Source organism: Lissotriton helveticus, chromosome 3_1 (assembly GCF_964261635.1).
Source record: "Lissotriton helveticus chromosome 3_1, aLisHel1.1, whole genome shotgun sequence".
NCBI lineage: Eukaryota > Metazoa > Chordata > Amphibia > Caudata > Salamandridae > Lissotriton > Lissotriton helveticus.
In genome coordinates, this window is record NC_136061.1 from 1,805,858,458 (window position 1) to 1,805,877,224 (window position 18,767).

Here is an 18,767-nt window from a genome sequence, read left to right on the forward strand (position 1 = left end):
GCTGTGGGCTGGTATGTCTGCACGTGCCGGAGGTGTGGGAGGGAAGCAGCCATTTCACAGCCCACGGCTGCTTTGTCTGTGATTTGCACGACTGCAGTGTGATGGGGTACCCCTACCTCTCTGGGGGCTGGGATCAGATGGGTCACAGGGGCAAGAGGAGGTAGTGGATACGAGAATGGGTGGAGGGTGGGAATCCCCAGGCATTTGAAGCAGAAACGGGCACTCTGCGGCAGGCAGCCATCTTGGAAAATGCAGCAGTCTTTCACTGTTGGCGTTTTATACACGAGCGTCCTTGCTCTGGGCTCTTGCCTGTGCTGGAAGTGTGTGGCTGTGTGTGTGTGTGTGTGTGTGTGGCTGTGTGTGTGTGTGTGCGTGTGTGTGTGTGTGTGTGTGTGGCTGTGTGTGTGTGGCTCTGTGTGTATGGCTCTGTGTGTGTGTGGCTCTGTGTGTGGCTCTGTGTGGCTGTGTGTGTGTGGCTGTGTGTGTGTGGCTCTGTGTGTGTGTGGCTCTGTGTATGTGTATGTGCGTGTGGCTCTGTGTGTGTGTGTGTGGCTCTGTATGTGTGTGGCTCTCTCTGTGTGTGTGTGTGTGTGTGTGTGCGTGTGTGTGTGTGTGTGTGTGTGTGTGTGTGTGAGGCTGTGTGGGTATGTGTGTGTGTGTGGCTCTGTGTGTGTGTGTGTGTGTGGCTGTGTGTGTGTGCGTGTGTGTGTGTGTGTGTGTGTGTGTGTGTGTGTGTGTGTATATGTGTGTGTATGTTGCGTTACTGGAACAGGTAGAAAGGACTCAATAGTGAATGGAGGAATTTCATCAGCAATTTAAAAAAAACTCCTATTGCATTGTCACTATTTCTGTCTAAGCCCTGAGCAGATGTAGCCTGTCCGATGTCGCATCATGTCGCATCCTATGGTCTCTGTGCAGCTGCTCAGTAGCAATGCTGTGTGTGTCGGTAACATTACCATAGCTTTCTTGTGATTGTGGCATTTGCATTACTTTGATTCACTCGGTCCCTTTCTTATAAATTCTGTTATAAGATATGACTGTGAATCTACTCAGTGTGAGATTAATCATAAAATGAAGTGATGAAAAATGGTAAAAGCATTTTGAAAAACAATAGTCCAATTGACCTTGCATAATCAGATTTTCGTAACTACCTGAAATACACCTCTTTAGAAAACGTTTAGGAGACATCTGATTGAAAAATGCCCTATTTTGCCAATTCTTTTAAGGGTTTTGGGCGAATTGAGTCCAAACACCGCCAGGTCAGGCAAGGATTTCCTGCACACCGCAAAAGTACATTTCATTAGTGCCCTTTCAAAACCTCTGTATTTGTAATTAGAAAGCATAAACTGTGCTGCAAAATTCATAAGCTGACTATTTTCTATTTTAAAAAAATGTATGGCACGATCACTCACTTCACTTGTTCGTCTGATCAAAGTTGATGAAGGTATTTATGCCTCATGCATTTTCAAGGTTCTCCAGTCTCCTCCGCCAGCCATGCAAACTGTCATATTGTTTGACGGATATATACCTCACTCAGCACTATTACAGGGGTGCTTATTAATGTCATATGGACCAGAGAAGCAGACCTCCCCCAGTAGAGTCACAGGGGTTCACCTTATGGAAATAGGCCTTGGTGAGCAGCAGAGAGTCACCTTCCACAAACAGATCTCCCTCAACACCCCCACACAACATGACTCCAATCTAACATGTGTCTCAACTGATTGTCACTGACATTGGCCACAAAGGAACATGTCCGTTTGCTCATTGTCATTGGCCTTCTCCACAGTAGCAGGTCTGCTTCCGCTTGATGACGGCGAGCATTTGGCATGTTGTGGGACTGGAATAACTTGACCCTAGTAGGCATTAATAAAAGGAAATGTTTTAAATCCTCATGCATGTGTTCTAAAGTGCACCACATACTTCCGATGAGAGGGATCCTTCAGACTTTGTCTATGCATGGGAATTTGTGCTGGAAGGGTATGTTTCCAGTACAAGTCCTACAGCAGCTAGCACAGGCTCACATCTGCACTATGGTTCGAGGCTGTTTGTTTGCCAAGGCAGCTTAATGTAAATGTAAATCCGTATTTGTAAAGCGCAAACTACTCACCCTTCCGAGTCCCAAGGCCGTTGTGGAAATTAAGTGAGCTATTGCCCAGAGTCACATGGTGCTGAACTGAGCTGCAGTCGGGGATTGAACCGCGAGACCTGTGCTCCGAAGTCAGCTGCCCTGGCCGCTGCACCACACCGCTCCAACTTAATAAGAGCACAGTCCAGGGGAGGACAGGAGGAGCAGACCAATTTTAGTAGATATGGCTCGGGTTGTTTTTCCTTTGTGCAATGAAGCACAGCAAATTTAGTTCAAGTGCCATATTGCTTTAAAAATGTGTAAATTAACCATATTATTTTTTATATAGCGCCAAACACCACACTTCTACTGTTGTTGAGCAATGTGAAAAGCCTATGTCATTATATCTCAATATGCAGTGCTCAATGTATTCACATCTAAAGAAGGAAGGCTAAGACTTCCTTCTTTGATTCAAACTCATGCCCGCACAGTACCAGATTTGTCTGTGGCAAATGCTCAGGCTCGTTGATGCCATTCTCCGAGCAAGGACAGCAGATTACAAACTGTTCAGTATAATGAGTGCTTGAATTTTTTATTAGATAATCTGGAATATGATTTTTGAGAAGCGGATTATTGTCAGTAGCTGTGTTCAAATCAGCAATATTGTTTGAAATGATGTGATAAACTCATTTCCTTGATTTTCACATATTGTTCATTTTATCCTAGCTCAACACCACCCATGTGACATACTCGAATATGCTGCATATCCCACCCTTGAAATACGCGTCAGGAGTTATAGCAGGAAATAAAGTAGAGTTTCCATTCTCCTGCACTTACCTTCTGGACATAAAGACCAGCCTGGATACCGTCCTGAAACCTCTGGCAAGGTAAGATGGTTTTTAATCACTCCCCCAACGTCCTGGGTGGTCTCCCCCACTAACCTGAAAATATTGAGGAACACTTCAATAGATTTGTACAGAGGATCAAATCTCCCCCAGTCCTTGAACAGGGACCGTTCATATGTGTACAGGGCACTAAAATCTCCCTTGGTCCTGCTAATGCTCTAAAAAAGAAGAGTACAGGGCAATCATATCTCACTCCACCCTGATTGGTGGCTTTAACGGACTTCTACAAGGTGGACAGATCTGTCAGTCCTCCTTATAGTTCTTTGCAAGACAATCACAGTGTACAAAGATCACCCAGACTCACTCACTTCTTTTCTGTACCTCCTACAACCTTCACCTTCAAACATCACATGTATGCCTCTAAAGAACCAGAATGTGCTTTCCAATCCTCATATGTGTCATGCAATTTGGGATTAGACTAGGCTTAGTCAACCATGAGTGGACGATAATTCCCAGGGCATATCACAGACAATTGAAAGGATGAGTGCAGGAAAGAGTCACTTGGTTGGTGCTCATGGCAGATTGGGCCTATCTACCCTGGAAGGAAAGGTAGATAGGCCCAAGGCATGTTATTTCATCTTTGAAATTCTATCCATGGCATGTATCCTCACACAGGTATCACTCTTGATTCCTTTGAATCAATTTCCTTGTCATGTTATGAATGGTGTTGGTATATTCTAAGGGAAGGCCAAATACCTTCTAACAATGAGGAGGGGTCAGAAGTGATGTAACCGTGTCTGTGGTGTATGTCTAAGTGTTTGAGTAGTCCTGATGGGGATGCAGTGTGGGGTAGTGGTGTATTTGAATAAATTAGCACTGTATTACATGTGGGCAGTTTTCTTTGTGGTGGGCGGGTCTGTGGTGGTTAGGCAATGGTGCATTTCGTCAGGTGGTCTTGTGTTCAGTCGGGTTTCTGCAAGTGGTAGTATTGTGCTGGGTGGGAACCTTACTACATGAGTGTTGATGTGTCGGAGTGAATGTATGTGGAATTTGTATACGTGAATCTTGCCAAAGGCAGAAAAGCATTGTAGGATACTGTCAACTAGTGGTTTGAAAGGTAGCTTGTTTGCGGATTGTATGCATGAAGGTAGGTGACATATGGTCACTGCTTAGTAATGTATTGGCAGTGAACATGGCTTTGACAATTTGTTTGTGGTAAGTGTGTGGGTGGAAGTTGCTTTGGTTAAAGGCATGAATGTGTAGTTGGTGTTGTTGTAAGGGTGGCTATGTGTGGTAGTTTGCTGCATGTCATAGATTCAGGTGAATAAATTGAGTGTGTGCATTTGTTTATAGCATGAGTTAAGCGTAAAGTTATAATGACTGTTTTCTATAAGATTTCTTTTCGATCTTCAGTACCATAGGTCTGTCTACAGGTGGCAGTGGACTGGCCTCTACCACCATGGCAGCATACAGCAACCCCTCCTACACCAGCCCCATCACTTCAGGTCAGGAGGACATGTCCATAGGCTCCACCATCTATTTTGGTATGACCACAGAAGTTGGGGATGCTGATGTCTTTGTCTTAAGAGTGGATACCTGCTATGCAACTCCGACGCAAGACCCCAACAGCGCCATCAAAGTTTCTCTCATCGAGAATGGGTAAGGAATATGTTCAGCTTACTATCACCAACCAAATGATTGCACTTCATGCAGTAAAGTTTTAATCTCAAACTAAGTGGGCCTTGCACAGTATGGGTAAACAATGGCCTCATTTTTCAGCCACTCATCAGAGATTATGTTATTCAGAACAGGTAGAAATATAAGGTTTATTATTGCATACCTGTAAAATGGTTGTCTTGTCAACTGTGGGTTCAGGTCAGAGTTGCCCAGGGCGCTACACTTACCATACTGCCTTAGATCTCAACAGTGACCATGGAGCACAATGTCTACTGCAATCATGGTGTCTCAATGACTACCACAACCTCAGTGGTCCAGTTTAACTCATTAATATCCCAGCTTGCCCACTATGCTCCAGTGACCTTCCCCATTCATGTCACTCAGGTGCATCTTAAGCAGGGTGGCTCATTATCCCACCCTGATCTTCTTGTTGCAATGGTAAGAATAACTACGGTGCATCAGTGAACTTCCTTAACCATGACGTTGACGGGTCCCTTCTATAACTTTGTTACTGTAATGCTCTGCCTTACCCATGGTGCCTTTATGTCTACCAGAACCAAGAGGATGTAATGCCCTAACTAAACCATAGCGCCTCATTTCCCCAACTGAACCATAGCGCCTCATTTCCCCAACTGAACCATAGCTCCTCATTTCCCTAACTGAACCATAGCGCCTCATTTCCCTAACTGAACCATAGCGCCTCATTTCCCCAACTGACCCATAGTGCCTCATTTCCCCAACTGAACCATAGCGCCTCATTTCCCCAACTGACCCATAGCGCCTCATTTCCCTAAATGAACCATGGCATGTCAGTTAGACATGCTGGTCTGGTATCCCCTTCTATTCCGGGTACCATTATAAGGTAACCAAGTGTGATCCTATTTCAGACTCCAATGCATGAAGTGCAGTGGGTGTAACGCTCCTCTTTAGTTCCCTGGGTGTGGTAAATCTGGAACCAGCTGTATCCTTTAAACTGTCCCACCCTATAGCTGTCCGCCTAGTGAATTAAGAAGCTGGCCTTGTTAAAGTGCAGAAAGCCTATACAGCACACAAATGTAAGACAATGATGGACAAAAACGCCTTTAATTCCTGAAGCAGCGATTATATTAATCATAAAGATAGTCAGGATATTCAAGCAATATATTTCCCAAATCCGTAATACCGTGATTATTGTAGGGGATTTTCTCTTAGCTCTCGTTCTGCTGAGGTATGAACCCTGCAAATGTCCCTGTGACAAGTTTATCCATGAGAGGCTGCACAAGGGATGGGTTACCCCTGCAGTCAGAAGAGGTATCAAAGGGTGTGAACCCAGGAGCGTAACGCAGGGCCCTATAGCTTTTGTGACATGGAACTCCCCCTCAATCACCCTACCCTTCAGGGCCTCCCATTACCTGTAAATCCTCTCTGGGTATCTATGAGATATGGAAGTCTTGAGGGGAGGGCTCAGTGCATTTTGAAAGGGTCGACCATCATTTTGAACGACAGTGAGGTAGTTGTACTCAGCGGCGTAGAGTGGGTTGCCAGCACCCGGGGCCAGGCAAATATTGCACCCCCTAACCAGTGGACCGTTAGCACTTCCTGAGTCCCTTCCCCTTTTCTTTTCAAATTTTGTGTCCATAAGAATTTTTCACCCGGAGCAACCGCCCCTGTGGTCCCTTGCATGCTACACTACCGGTTATACTCATCCCTCTTCTGACGTAAATGTCATTACAGGAGCAGTAGTTAATTTGAGCTGTTGGTTGCAGGTGGGGCTCACTGGCACTCATTTTTGGGGGCTGGCACTTATGTTTCCACAAAACACACAAGATGATGAACGGAATGTTGCACAATGGCAAAACATTCACCCCCAGTCACAGATCTGGGTTTAATCCATCGTTATTTTGCTCACCAAGCCACCCCAGTTCAGACATGGCCATAGGCAAATCCGTCTTGACACTGTGCCTCATGGGAACAGTCCAGACCGAACTGCCAAGCCATGTATTTCCTAGAACGGAATCAAGCATCCTAGGACCGGTTTCTGGCTATCAGCCTTCATCAGCCAGGATAGCTTGACTCCAGTGGCGTAGTGAGCACGGGACCCACGTCTGGGCATACCCTTCCCACATAGGGTGAACAGCAAAACACACAAGATGATGGACGGAATGTTGCACAATGGCAAAACATTCACCCCCAGTCACAGATCTGGGTTTAATCCATCGTTATTTTGCTCACCAAGCCACCCCAGTTCAGACATGGCCATATGCAAATCCGTCTTGACACTGTGCCTCATGGGAACAGTCCAGACCGAACTGCCAAGCCATGTATTTCCTAGAACGGAATCAAGCATCCTAGGACCGGTTTCTGGCTATCAGCCTTCATCAGCCAGGATAGCTTGACTCCAGTGGCGTAGTGAGCACGGGACCCACGTCTGGGCATACCCTTCCCACATAGGGTGAACAGCAAAACACACAAGATGATGGACGGTATGTTGCACAATGGCAAAAAATTCACCCCCAGTCACAGATCCGGGTTTAATCCATCGTTATTTTGCTCACCAAGCCACCCCAGTTTAGACATGGCCATATGCAAATCAGTCTTGACCCTGTGCCTCATGGGAACAGTCCAAACCGAACTGCCAAGCCATGTCTTTCCTGGACCGGAATCAAGCATCCTAGGACCGGTTTCTGTCTATCAGCTTTCATCAGCCAGGATAGCTTGACTCCAGTGGCGTAGTGAGCACGGGACCCACGTCTGGGCATACACTTCCCACATAGGGTGAACAGCAAAACACACAAGATGATGGACGGAATGTTGCACAATGGCAAAACATTCACCCCAGTCACAGATCTGGGTTTTATACATCGTTATTGTGCTCACCAAGCCACCCCAGTTCAGATATGGCCATATGCAAATCAGTCTTGACGCTGTGCCTCATGGGAACAGTCCAGACCGAACTGCCAAGCCATGTCTTTCCTGGACCGGAATCAAGCAGCCTAGGACCGGTTTCTGACTATCAGCCAGGATAGCTTGACTCCAGAGGCGTAGTGAGCACAGGACCCACGTCTGGGCATACCCTTCCCACATAGTGTGAACAGCAAAACACACAAGATGATGGACAGAATGTGGCACAATGGCAAAACATTCACCCCCGGTCACAGATCTCGGTTTAATCCATCGTTATTTTGCTCACCAAGCAACCCCAGTTCAGACATGGCCATATGCAAATCCGTCTTGACCCGGTGCCTCATGGGAACAGTCCAGACCGAACTGCCAAAGCCATGTATTTACTGGACCGGAATCAAGCATCCTAGGACCAGTTTCTGGCTATCAGCCTACATTAGCCAGGATAGCTTGACTTCAGTGGCGTAGTGAGCACGGGACCCACGTCTGGGCATACCCTTTCCACATAGGGTGAACAGCAAAACACACAAGATGATGGACGGAATGTTGCACAATGGCAAAATATTCACCCCCAGTCACAGATCTGGGTTTAATCCATCGTTCTTTTGCTCACCAAGCCACCCCAGTTCAGACATGGCTATATGCAAATCAGTCTTGACCCTGTGCCTCATGGGAACAGTCCAGACCGAACTGCCAAGCCATATCTTTCCTGGACCAAATTCAAGCATCCTAGGACCGGTTTCTGGCTATCAGCCTTCATCGATTCAGAAAGGGGGGTGGTGATGGACAGAGTATCTGAATTAAGCAGAACACTCCTACCCAGTCAAAAGATCAGGGCTTGATCCATCACCGTTTTTTAGCTCACTGCATCATCCCAGTTCAGAACCTGGGTACATGCAAATTAGTCTGTCCCTGGCCCAGTGCATCATGGGAACAGGGCAGACCAAACTACCAAGCCAATTCTTTACTGGAAAGGAAACAAGCTTCCGGGGACCGGTTTCTGGCATTACAGCCGTCTTCGGCCCGGCCTTCATCAGCCAGGATAGCTTGACTCCAGTGGCGTAGTGAGCACGGGACCCACGTCTGGGCATACCCTTCCCACATAGGGTGAACAGCAAAACACACAGATGCTGTTCACCCTATGTGGGAAGGGTATGCCCAGACGTGGGTCCTGTGCTCACTAACCACTGGAGTCAAGCTATCCTGGCTGAAGATGGCTGATAGCCAGAAACCGTTCCTAGGATGCTTGATTCCGGTCCAGGAAAGACATGGCTTGGCAGTTCGGGCTGGACTGTTCCCATGAGGCACAGGGTCAAGACTGTTTAGCATATGGCCATGTCTGAACTGGGGTGGCTTAAGGAGCAAAATAACGATGGATTAAACACAGATCTGTGACTGGGGGTGAATGTTTTGCCATTGAGCAACATTCCGTCCATCATCTTGAGTGTATTTTGCTGTTCAGCCTATGTGGGAAAGGTATGCCCAGACGTGGGTCCTGTGCTCACTAAGCCACTGGAGTCAAGCTATCCTGGCTGAAGACGGCTGATAGCCAGAAACCGGTCCTAGGATGCTTGATTCTGGTCCAGGAAAGAAATGGCTTGGCAGTTCGGGCTGGACTGTTCCCATGAGGCACAGGGTCAAGACTGATTTGCATATGGTCATGTCTGTACTGGGGTGGCTTGGTGAGCAAAATAACGATGGATTAAACCCAGATCTGTGACTGGGGTGAATGTTTTGCTATTGTGCAACATTCCGTCCATCATCTTCTGTGTTTTGCTGTTCACCCTATGTATGTATGTATATGTATGTATGTATAAATTGTTTTATAGCGCGCTCTATTACTTGAGAGTATCCTGGCGCGATGGAGAACAAAGGGCAAGGGGACAGCACAGTGATTAGCTTATGTCAAATTTCTGAACAGATGAGTTTTTAGGTTCTTCTTAAACTGGGCAACATTTTGGCAGGAGCGCAGATGGAAGGGGAGAGTGTTCCACACACGGGACACCACTACAGCAATTGACTGCCCGCCCAGCCTAGCCCGCCTGAACCGTAGATGGGTCATTTTGAACAGTGAGGCTGACCTGAGGGCTCTTGTGGGGACGTAAAGGGAAAATCTTTTCTTTAAATAGGCTGGGCCTAGGTCATGCATGGCTCGAAATGCAAGCACTAACGATTTAAAAAGAATGCGTTGCGGTACCGGAAGCCAATGCAGACCGAACATTTGAGACCGAACGCTCTTCCATCTCGGGATGTTACAGAGGAGACGGACAGCGGCATTCTGAATGACCTGCAACCGCTTGATCAGGTAAGCAGGAATGCCGCTAAACAGAGCGTTCGCGTAGTCCAGCCTTGGCAAGATAAGTGCTCGTGCAACAGCCTCCCTAGCATCTCCGGAAAGTAGTGGGAAGAATTTTCTGAGCATCCTTAAAGTGGCAAAGCAAGTCCCCGACAGTTTCTTTATATGGTCTTCATATCTCAAGTCCTCCCCAAACCAGACTCCAAGATTTTTCGCAGGGCCACCCATTACCTTAGGACATGGGATGTTAGGGGGCCACAGCGAATTCCTAAAACTGGGGGGGAAGGAACCATAAAAGAGGACCTCTGATTTCTCCTCATTACACTTTAACTGGGCCGAGGTTAGCCAACGAAAGACTGAGGATAAGCAAAGCTGAACCATGGTCGTATCTAGATGGTCATCTGGCCAGGTAAAGAGAAGTTGCGTATCGTTAGCATACCCGATAATTTTAGCCCCATACTGTTCAGCCAGATACACCAAGGGGGTAATGTATATATTGAACAGTAGGGGGCTAAGGGTAGATCCCTGTGGGACCCTCGTGAGAAGCGGTTTAGGCTTAGATGAAAAAGGAGGCATCCAAACTTGCTGTGTCCTACCAGAGAGAAACGAGGACACCCAGTCTAGGACCTTGCCACCGATACCAATAGCGGAAAGCCTAGCAGTAAGGAGTGCATGAGGGACAGTGTCGAAGGCGGCAGAGAGATCCAATAAAATCAGGACCGCTCCGCCGCCCCCGTCCAGACACTCACGAATAGACTCCGACATCTCGACCAGTGCCGTCTCCGTACTGTAGGCCGCCCTGAAGCCAGACTGGGCAGGATGCAAAGCATTAGAAGTCTCGACAAACCTTTCCAGCTGGTTAAAAACCGCTTTCTCACATATTTTTGCCAATGCAGGCAGGAGGGAAATGGGGCGATAGTTGCCTGGGACAGTAGCATCGAGGCCTGGTTTTTATAGAAGCGGCAGAAGCTTAGCCTGTTTCCATTTGTCCGGAACCTCAGCTAGAGAGAGAGAGCGGTTGACAATCTGGGTGACATCGCTACATACAATATTGGACACTTCTGCAAGTACCCGGGCAGGGCAAGGGTCTGAGGGGGAGCCCGATTTTAAAGACTGAAGGAGGAGCAAAATATCACCCTCGTCAATCGGTGAGAATTTAGTGAGCTGTTGAGTTATACTCTGGCATGTCCCGGTGGGGGAGCCATCCCCCATACTATCGGCTGGTAGAGCCGAGAGCAGGTCCCGCTGAATGTTTGCAATTTTGTCAATGAAAAAATTAGACAAAACCTCACACCATTCTGTCGAAGACGGAAGTATAGCGGCTTCAGCCACCGGGGATACAAAGCTTTTGACAATAGAGAAAATTTCTCTGCTATTGTTTCCTGCTTTGGCAATTCTCTTAGCATAATACGACCCTTTTGCGATTTTAATGGCGGCATAATAGCTTTTTTGAGCAGCGCGTAGAGCGGCCTTCGACTCAGAGCTATATCCCCGCCTCCAGCTTCGCTCTAATTTTTTACAGCCGAGCTTTAACTCCCTCAGCTCGGGAGAGAACCAAGGTTTAGAGGGGCAGTGTCGCACCCTAGAAACTGTAGCGTGTTTAATGGATGCGTTCGCCGCTAGCAACACCCTGTCATTAAAGGCATCAACCACCTTTCCTAACTCGGGGATAGATTCTGAACAGGTTTTCCCTAGCTCCTGGCCGAACATTTCCACGTTGATCCTCTGAAGGTGGTCAACCGGGTGAGTGCAGTTTAGCCTGGCTGCATTATCAACCACCCATGAGAATCTAACGAGGTCATGATCTGACCAAGTAACCTTTTCTACTTCTGATATATCAATAGGGAAATTAGAACACACTAGGTCCAGGCGGTGGCCACCAACATGAGTCGGGGAGGACACCCATTGCCTAAGCTGAGCCAGATCAAAAACTTCCCTCAGTCGACTTGCTTCAGTAGAATCAATATGATCTACGTGAACATTAAAATCGCTGAGCATGAGAAACTTTGGAAAGCTCAAGGCCCGTGGTAGTATACTTTCCTCTAACATTTCGATAAAGTTGCTAACATACCCAGGGGGCCTATAAATATGTGGGAAGGGTATGCCCAGACGTGGGTCCTGTGCTCACTAAGCCACTGGAGTCAATATATCCTGGCTGAAGACGGCTGATAGCCAGAAACCGGTCCTAGGATGCTTGATTCCGGTCCAGGAAAGACATGGCTTGGCAGTTCGGGGTGGACTGTTCCCATGAGGCACAAGGTCAAGACTGATTTGCATATGGCCATGTCTGAACTGGGGTGGCTTGGTGAGCAAAATAACAATGGATTAAACCCAGATCTGGGACTGGGGGTGAATGTTTTGCCATTGTGCAACATTCCGTCCTTCATCTTGTGTGTTTTGCTGTTCACCCTATGTGGGAAGGGTATGCCCAGACGTGGGTCCTGTGCTCACTAAGCCACTGGAGTCCAGCTATCCTGCCTGAAGACGGCTGATAGCCGGAAACCAGTCCTAGGATGCTTGATTCCAGTCCAGGAAAGACATGGCTTGGCAGTTCGGGCTGGACTGTTCCCATGAGGCACAGGGTCAAGACTGATTTGCATATCGCCATGTCTGAACTAGGGTGGCTTGGTGAGCAAAATAACAATGGATTAAACCCAGATCTGTGACTGGGGGTGAATGTTTTGCCATTGTGCAACATTCCGTCCATCATCTTGTGTGTTTTGCTGTTCATCCTCTGTGGGAAGGGTATGCCCAAACGTGGGTCCTGTGCTCACTAAGCCACTGGAGTCCAGCTATCCTGGCTGAAGACGGCTGATAGCCGGAAACCAGTCCTAGGATGCTTGATACCGGTCCAGGAAAGACATGGCTTGGCAGTTCGGGCTGGACTGTTCCCATGAGGCACAGGGTCAAGACTGATTTGCATATCGCCATGTCTGAACTAGGGTGGCTTGGTGAGCAAAATAACAATGGATTAAACCCAGATCTGTGACTGGGGGTGAATGTTTTGCCATTGTGCAACATTCCGTCCATCATCTTGTGTGTTTTTCTGTTCACCCTATGTGGGAAGGGTATGCCCAGACGTGGGTCCTGTGCTCACTAAGCCACTGGAGTCAAGCTGTCCTGGCTGAAGACGGCTGATAGCCGGAAACCAATCCTAGGATGCTTGATTCCGGTCCAGGAAAGACATGGCTTGGCAGTTCGGGCTGGACTGTTCCCATGAGGCACAGGGTCAAGACTGATTTGCATATCGCCATGTCTGAACTAGGGTGGCTTGGTGAGCAAAATAACAATGGATTAAACCCAGATCAGTGACTGGGGGTGAATGTTTTGCCATTGTGCAACATTCCGTCCATCATCTTGTGTGTTTTTCTGTTCACCCTATGTGGGAAGGGTATGCCCAGACGTGGGTCCTGTGCTCACTAAGCCACTGGAGGCAAGCTATCCTGGCTGAAGATGGCTGATAGCCAGAAACCGGTCCTAGGATGCTTGATTCCGGTCCAGGAAAGACATGGCTTGGCAGTTTGGGCTGGACTGTTCCCATGAGGCACAGGGTCAAGACTGATTTGCATATGGTCATATCTGAACTGAGGTGGCTTGGTGAGCAAAATAACGATGGATTAAACCCAGATCTGTGACTGGGGGTGAATGTTTTGCCATTGTGCAACATTCCGTCCCTCTTCTTGTGTGTTTTGCTGTTCACCCTATGTGGGAAGGGTATGCCCAGACGTGGATCCTGTGCTCACTAAGTCACTGGAGTCAAGCTATCCTGGCTGAAGACGGCTGATGACATTTTCAGCCATGTTTTAATGTATAAATATCTCTAAAATCAGCCTTGTATAGATCCCAATTCTAGTTACATCATTATAAAAACTGTATAGGATCTGACAATAGTAGCCTATATATGTAGACAATAAGTCACATATCTAATGAAGGCATGCACACAATAACTATGTATATCCAAATGACAACTGTGCTTTTTATCACAATGAAATAATAATAATAAAATAATTTTGTATCATGCTTCCTGTCTCACTATAGTCTGTGCTGTCACTAGTCCGTCTATGTCCATGGTTTTCAAACACTAGTTCCTAATTTCTTTCTTTCAAACATTGTATTTATCCCGTATTAGGAACTCTAGTCGGGGATACCCCCTCTTTCTTACATATGAAGACGGCTGATAGCCAGAAACCGGTCCTAGGATGCTTGATTCCGGTCCAGGAAAGACATGGCTTGGCAGTTCGGGCAGGACTGTTCCCATGAGGCACAGGGTCAAGACGGATTTGCATATGGCCATGTCTGAACTGGGGTGGCTTGGTGAGCAAAATAACAATAGATTAAACCCAGATCTGTGACTGGGGTGAATGTTTTGCCATTGTGCAACATTCCGTCCATCATCTTGTGTGTTTTGCTGTTCACCCTATGTGGGAAGGGTATGCCCAGACGTGGGTCCTGTGCTCACTAAGCCACTGGAGTCAAGCTATCCTTGCTGAAGACGGCTGATAGCCAGAAACCGGTCCAAGGATGCTCGATTCCAATCCAGGAAAGACATGGCTTGGCAGATCGGGCTGGACTGTTCCCATGAGGCACAGGGTCAAGACTGATTTGCATATGGCCATGTCTGAACTGGGGTGGCTAGGTGAGCAAAATAACGATGGATTAAACCCAGATCTGTGACTTGGGGTGAATGTTTTTCCCGTGTGCAACATTCCGTCCATCATCTTGTGTGTTTTGCTGTTCACCCTATGTAGGAAGGGTATGCCCAGACGTGGGTCCTGTGCTCACTAAGCCACTGGAGTCAAGCTATCCTGGCTGAAGACGGCTGATAGCCAGAAACCGGTCCTAGGATGCTTGAATCTGGTCCAGGAAAGACATGGCTTGGCAGTTCGGGCTGGACTGTTCCCATGAGGCACAGGGTCAAGACTGATTTGCATATGGCCATGTCTGAACTGGCTTGGCAGTTCGGGGTGGACTGTTCCCATGAGGCACAGGGTCAAGACTGATTTGCATATGGCCATGTCTGAACTGGGGTGGCTTGGTGAGCAAAATAACAATGGATTAAACCCAGATCTGGGACTGGGGGTGAATGTTTTGCCATTGTGCAACATTCCGTCCTTCATCTTGTGTGTTTTGCTGTTCACCCTATGTGGGAAGGGTATGCCCAGACGTGGGTCCTGTGCTCACTAAGCCACTGGAGTCCAGCTATCCTGCCTGAAGACGGCTGATAGCCGGAAACCAGTCCTAGGATGCTTGATTCCAGTCCAGGAAAGACATGGCTTGGCAGTTCGGGCTGGACTGTTCCCATGAGGCACAGGGTCAAGACTGATTTGCATATCGCCATGTCTGAACTGGGGTGGCTTGGTGAGCAAAATAACGATGGATTAAACCCAGATCTGTGACTTGGGGTGAATGTTTTGCCATTGTGCAACATTCCGTCCATAATCTTGTGTGTTTTGCTGTTCACCCTATGTGGGAAGGGAATGCCCGGACGTGGGTCCTGTGCTCACTAAGCCACTGGAGTCAAGCTATCCTTGCTGAAGACGGCTGATAGCCAGAAACAGGTTCAAGGATGCTCGATTCCAATCCAGGAAAGACATGGCTTGGCAGATCGGGCTGGACTGTTCCCATGAGGCACAGGGTCAAGACTGATTTGCATATGGCCATGTCTGAACTGGAGTGGCTTGGTGAGCAAAATAACAATGGATTAAACCCAGATCTGTGACTGGGGGTGAATGTTTTGCCATTGTGCAACATTCCGTCCATCATCTTGTGTGTTTTGCTGTTCATCCTATGTGGGAAGGGTATGCCCAGACGGGGGTCCTGTGCTCACTAAGCCACTGGAGTCCAGCTATCCTGGCTGAAGACGGCTGATAGCCGGAAACCAGTCCTAGGATGCTTGATTCCGGTCCAGGAAAGACATGGCTTGGCAGTTCGGGCTGGACTGTTCCCATGAGGCACAGGGTCAAGACTGATTTGCATATCGCCATGTCTGAACTAGGGTGGCTTGGTGAGCAAAATAACAATGGATTAAACCCAGATCTGTGACTGGGGGTGAATGTTTTGCCATTGTGCAACATTCCGTCCATCATCTTGTGTGTTTTTCTGTTCACCCTATGTGGGAAGGGTATGCCCAGACGTGGGTCCTGTGCTCACTAAGCCACTGGAGGCAAGCTATCCTGGCTGAAGACGGCTGATAGCCGGAAACCAGTCCTAGGATGCTTGATTCCGGTCCAGGAAAGACATGGCTTGGCAGTTCGGGCTGGACTGTTCCCATGAGGCACAGGGTCAAGACTGATTTGCATATCGCCATGTCTGAACTAGGGTGGCTTGTTGAGCAAAATAACAATGGATTAAACCCAGATCTGTGACTGGGGGTGAATGTTTTGCCATTGTGCAACATTCCGTCCATCATCTTGTGTGTTTTTCTGTTCACCCTATGTGGGAAGGGTATGCCCAGACGTGGGTCCTGTGCTCACTAAGCCACTGGAGGCAAGCTATCCTGGCTGAAGACGGCTGATAGCCAGAAACCGGTCCTAGGATGCTTGATTCCGGTCCAGGAAAGACATGGCTTGGCAGTTTGGGCTGGACTGTTCCCATGAGGCACAGGGTCAAGACTGATTTGCATATGGTCATGTCTGAACTGAGGTGGCTTGGTGAGCAAAATAACGATGGATTAAACCCAGATCTGTGACTGGGGGTAAATGTTTTGCCATTGTGCAACATTCCGTCCCTCTTCTTGTGTGTTTTGCTGTTCACCCTATGTGGGAAGGGTATGCCCAGACGTGGATCCTGTGCTCACTAAGTCACTGGAGTCAAGCTATCCTGGCTGAAAACGGCTGATAGCCAGAACCCGGTCCTAGGATGCTTGATTCCGGTCCAGGAAAGACATGGCTTGGCAGTTCGGGCAGGACTGTTCCCATGAGGCACAGGGTCAAGACGGATTTGCATATGGCCATGTCTGAACTGGGGTGGCTTGGTGAGCAAAATAACAATAGATTAAACCCAGATCTGTGACTGGGGTGAATGTTTTGCCATTGTGCAACATTCCGTCCATCATCTTGTGTGTTTTGCTGTTCACCCTATGTGGGAAGGGTATGCCCAGACGTGGGTCCTGTGCTCACTAAGCCACTGGAGTCAAGCTATCCTTGCTGAAGACGGCTGATAGCCAGAAACCGGTCCAAGGATGCTCGATTCCCATCTAGGAAAGACATGGCTTGGCAGATCGGGCTGGACTGTTCCCATGAGGCACAGGGTCAAGACTGATTTGCATATGGCCATGTCTGAACTGGGGTGGCTAGGTGAGCAAAATAACGATGGATTAAACCCAGATCTGTGACTTGGGGTGAATGTTTTCCCCGTGTGCAACATTCCGTCCATCATCTTGTGTGTTTTGCTGTTCACCCTATGTGGGATGGGTATGCCCAGACGTGGGTCCTGTGCTCACTAAGCCACTGGAGTCAAGCTATCCTGGCTGAAGACGGCTGATAGCCAGAAACCGGTCCTAGGATGCTTGATTCTGGTCCAGGAAAGACATGGCTTGGCAGTTCGGGCTGGACTGTTCCCATGAGGCACAGGGTCAAGACTGACTTGCATATGGCCATGTCTGAACTGGGGTGGCTTGGTGAGCAAAATAACGATGGATTAAACCCAGATCTGTGACTGGGTGAATGTTTTGCCATTGTGCAACATTCCGTCCATCATCTTGTGTGTTTTACTTATGTTTCCTCAACAAACTGATCCTTACCTCTTGAGAGAAAAACACTAAAGGGGGAAAGAAGAAGGAAGAGAAAGATGTGAGATAAACAGTGACAAATGAAGTAAGTAGGGACAGAAAAGAATTTGCAGGGGTGAGGAAAAGAGGCACTATTAACATGTTATTTTGTTGGACTTTTATGCTTATTAGAATCTAAGGAATGCTGATATTTATTTCTCTTTATATGTATGCATGCGGTTGGGGGCCTTAGGGGTTATCAGGAATGACAGAAGTAATCACCTAGAAAAAGCCATGGCAGAAGTGGTTTGGGCAAATCATTTCAATTTTCACAGGAGGAGAGAGACAATAGTATTAGATAGAATTGATAAATATGAGGCCTTTTAAAGTGATGTGTCCAAATCAAGATCAGAAATTGGGTCCTCATTTGCTGTGATGTGCTGCGTTTGCATTTGTCACCGTAAGTGGGAAGGAAAGGCCCAGATGTGGGTCCTGTGTTCGCTATGGCACAAAATTCAAACTAGCCTGTCTAATGAGGGGTGATCCCTTAAACTGGTCCCAGGATGCGTGTTTCTGGTCCAGGGAGGACCTGGGTTGTCAGTTTGGGCTGGACTGTTCCATGGGGGCAGGGTCAAGAATGATTTGCATATGGCTGTGTCCAAACAGGAATGGCATGGCAAGCAAAAAAGTGATGGATTTAACCCACATCTGTGACTGAAGGTGAATGTTTGATTTGCTCAACATTCCATCCATCATCTGGTCTTTTTTGCATTTGTCACCCTAAGTGGGAAGAGCATGCCCAGGCATAGGTCTCGTGCTTGCTATGCCACTAGATTCAAGCAAAGCTAGCTGATGAGGGGTGATATCCCAAAACCGGTCCCAGAATGCTTGTTTCTGGTCCAAGGAGGACCTGGCTTGGCAGTTTGGGCTGGACTTTTCCCATGGGGATCAGGATCACGACTGATTTGCCAGGGGTGGGCGGCACGGAACGTGGGTGGGGGGTGGCCATGCAGGGGCCCACAGGCCGCATTAGAAAATAGAAAACTAAAACTTGCCTTGCCACCGCCAGGTTCTGCATCTTCTCTCTTGCTCTCCTTTGTCCATTTCCATGTTGAAACAAGAAGCAGATGCCAGGTTCCCACTCCTATGCCAATCAAAACGCTCCAATGGGGCATTGTGATTGGTCTGAGCACTTTGACATGGCACTCAGCCAGGGGCTGGAGGGGTGTGCATGTTCTCCACGCAGGCCGTAATGCAGCCTGTAGGGACACCAGGGGAGTGCGCATGACTGTTTTG

The 18,767-nt window shown here is 47.9% G+C and overlaps 1 protein-coding gene across 1 annotated transcript in view; it reads left to right on the forward strand.

The window, feature by feature from the left end:
* LOC144823831 (uromodulin-like) overlaps window positions 1–18,767 on the forward strand; it is a 226,874-nt gene that overhangs the window by 82,073 nt on the left and 126,034 nt on the right. Inside the window, exons 4-5 of the mRNA XM_078682692.1 lie at window positions 2,792–2,952; window positions 4,324–4,569. Of these exons, the coding sequence (XP_078538818.1) occupies window positions 2,792–2,952; window positions 4,324–4,569 (407 nt within the window). The remainder of the gene's footprint in view (window positions 1–2,791; window positions 2,953–4,323; window positions 4,570–18,767) is intronic.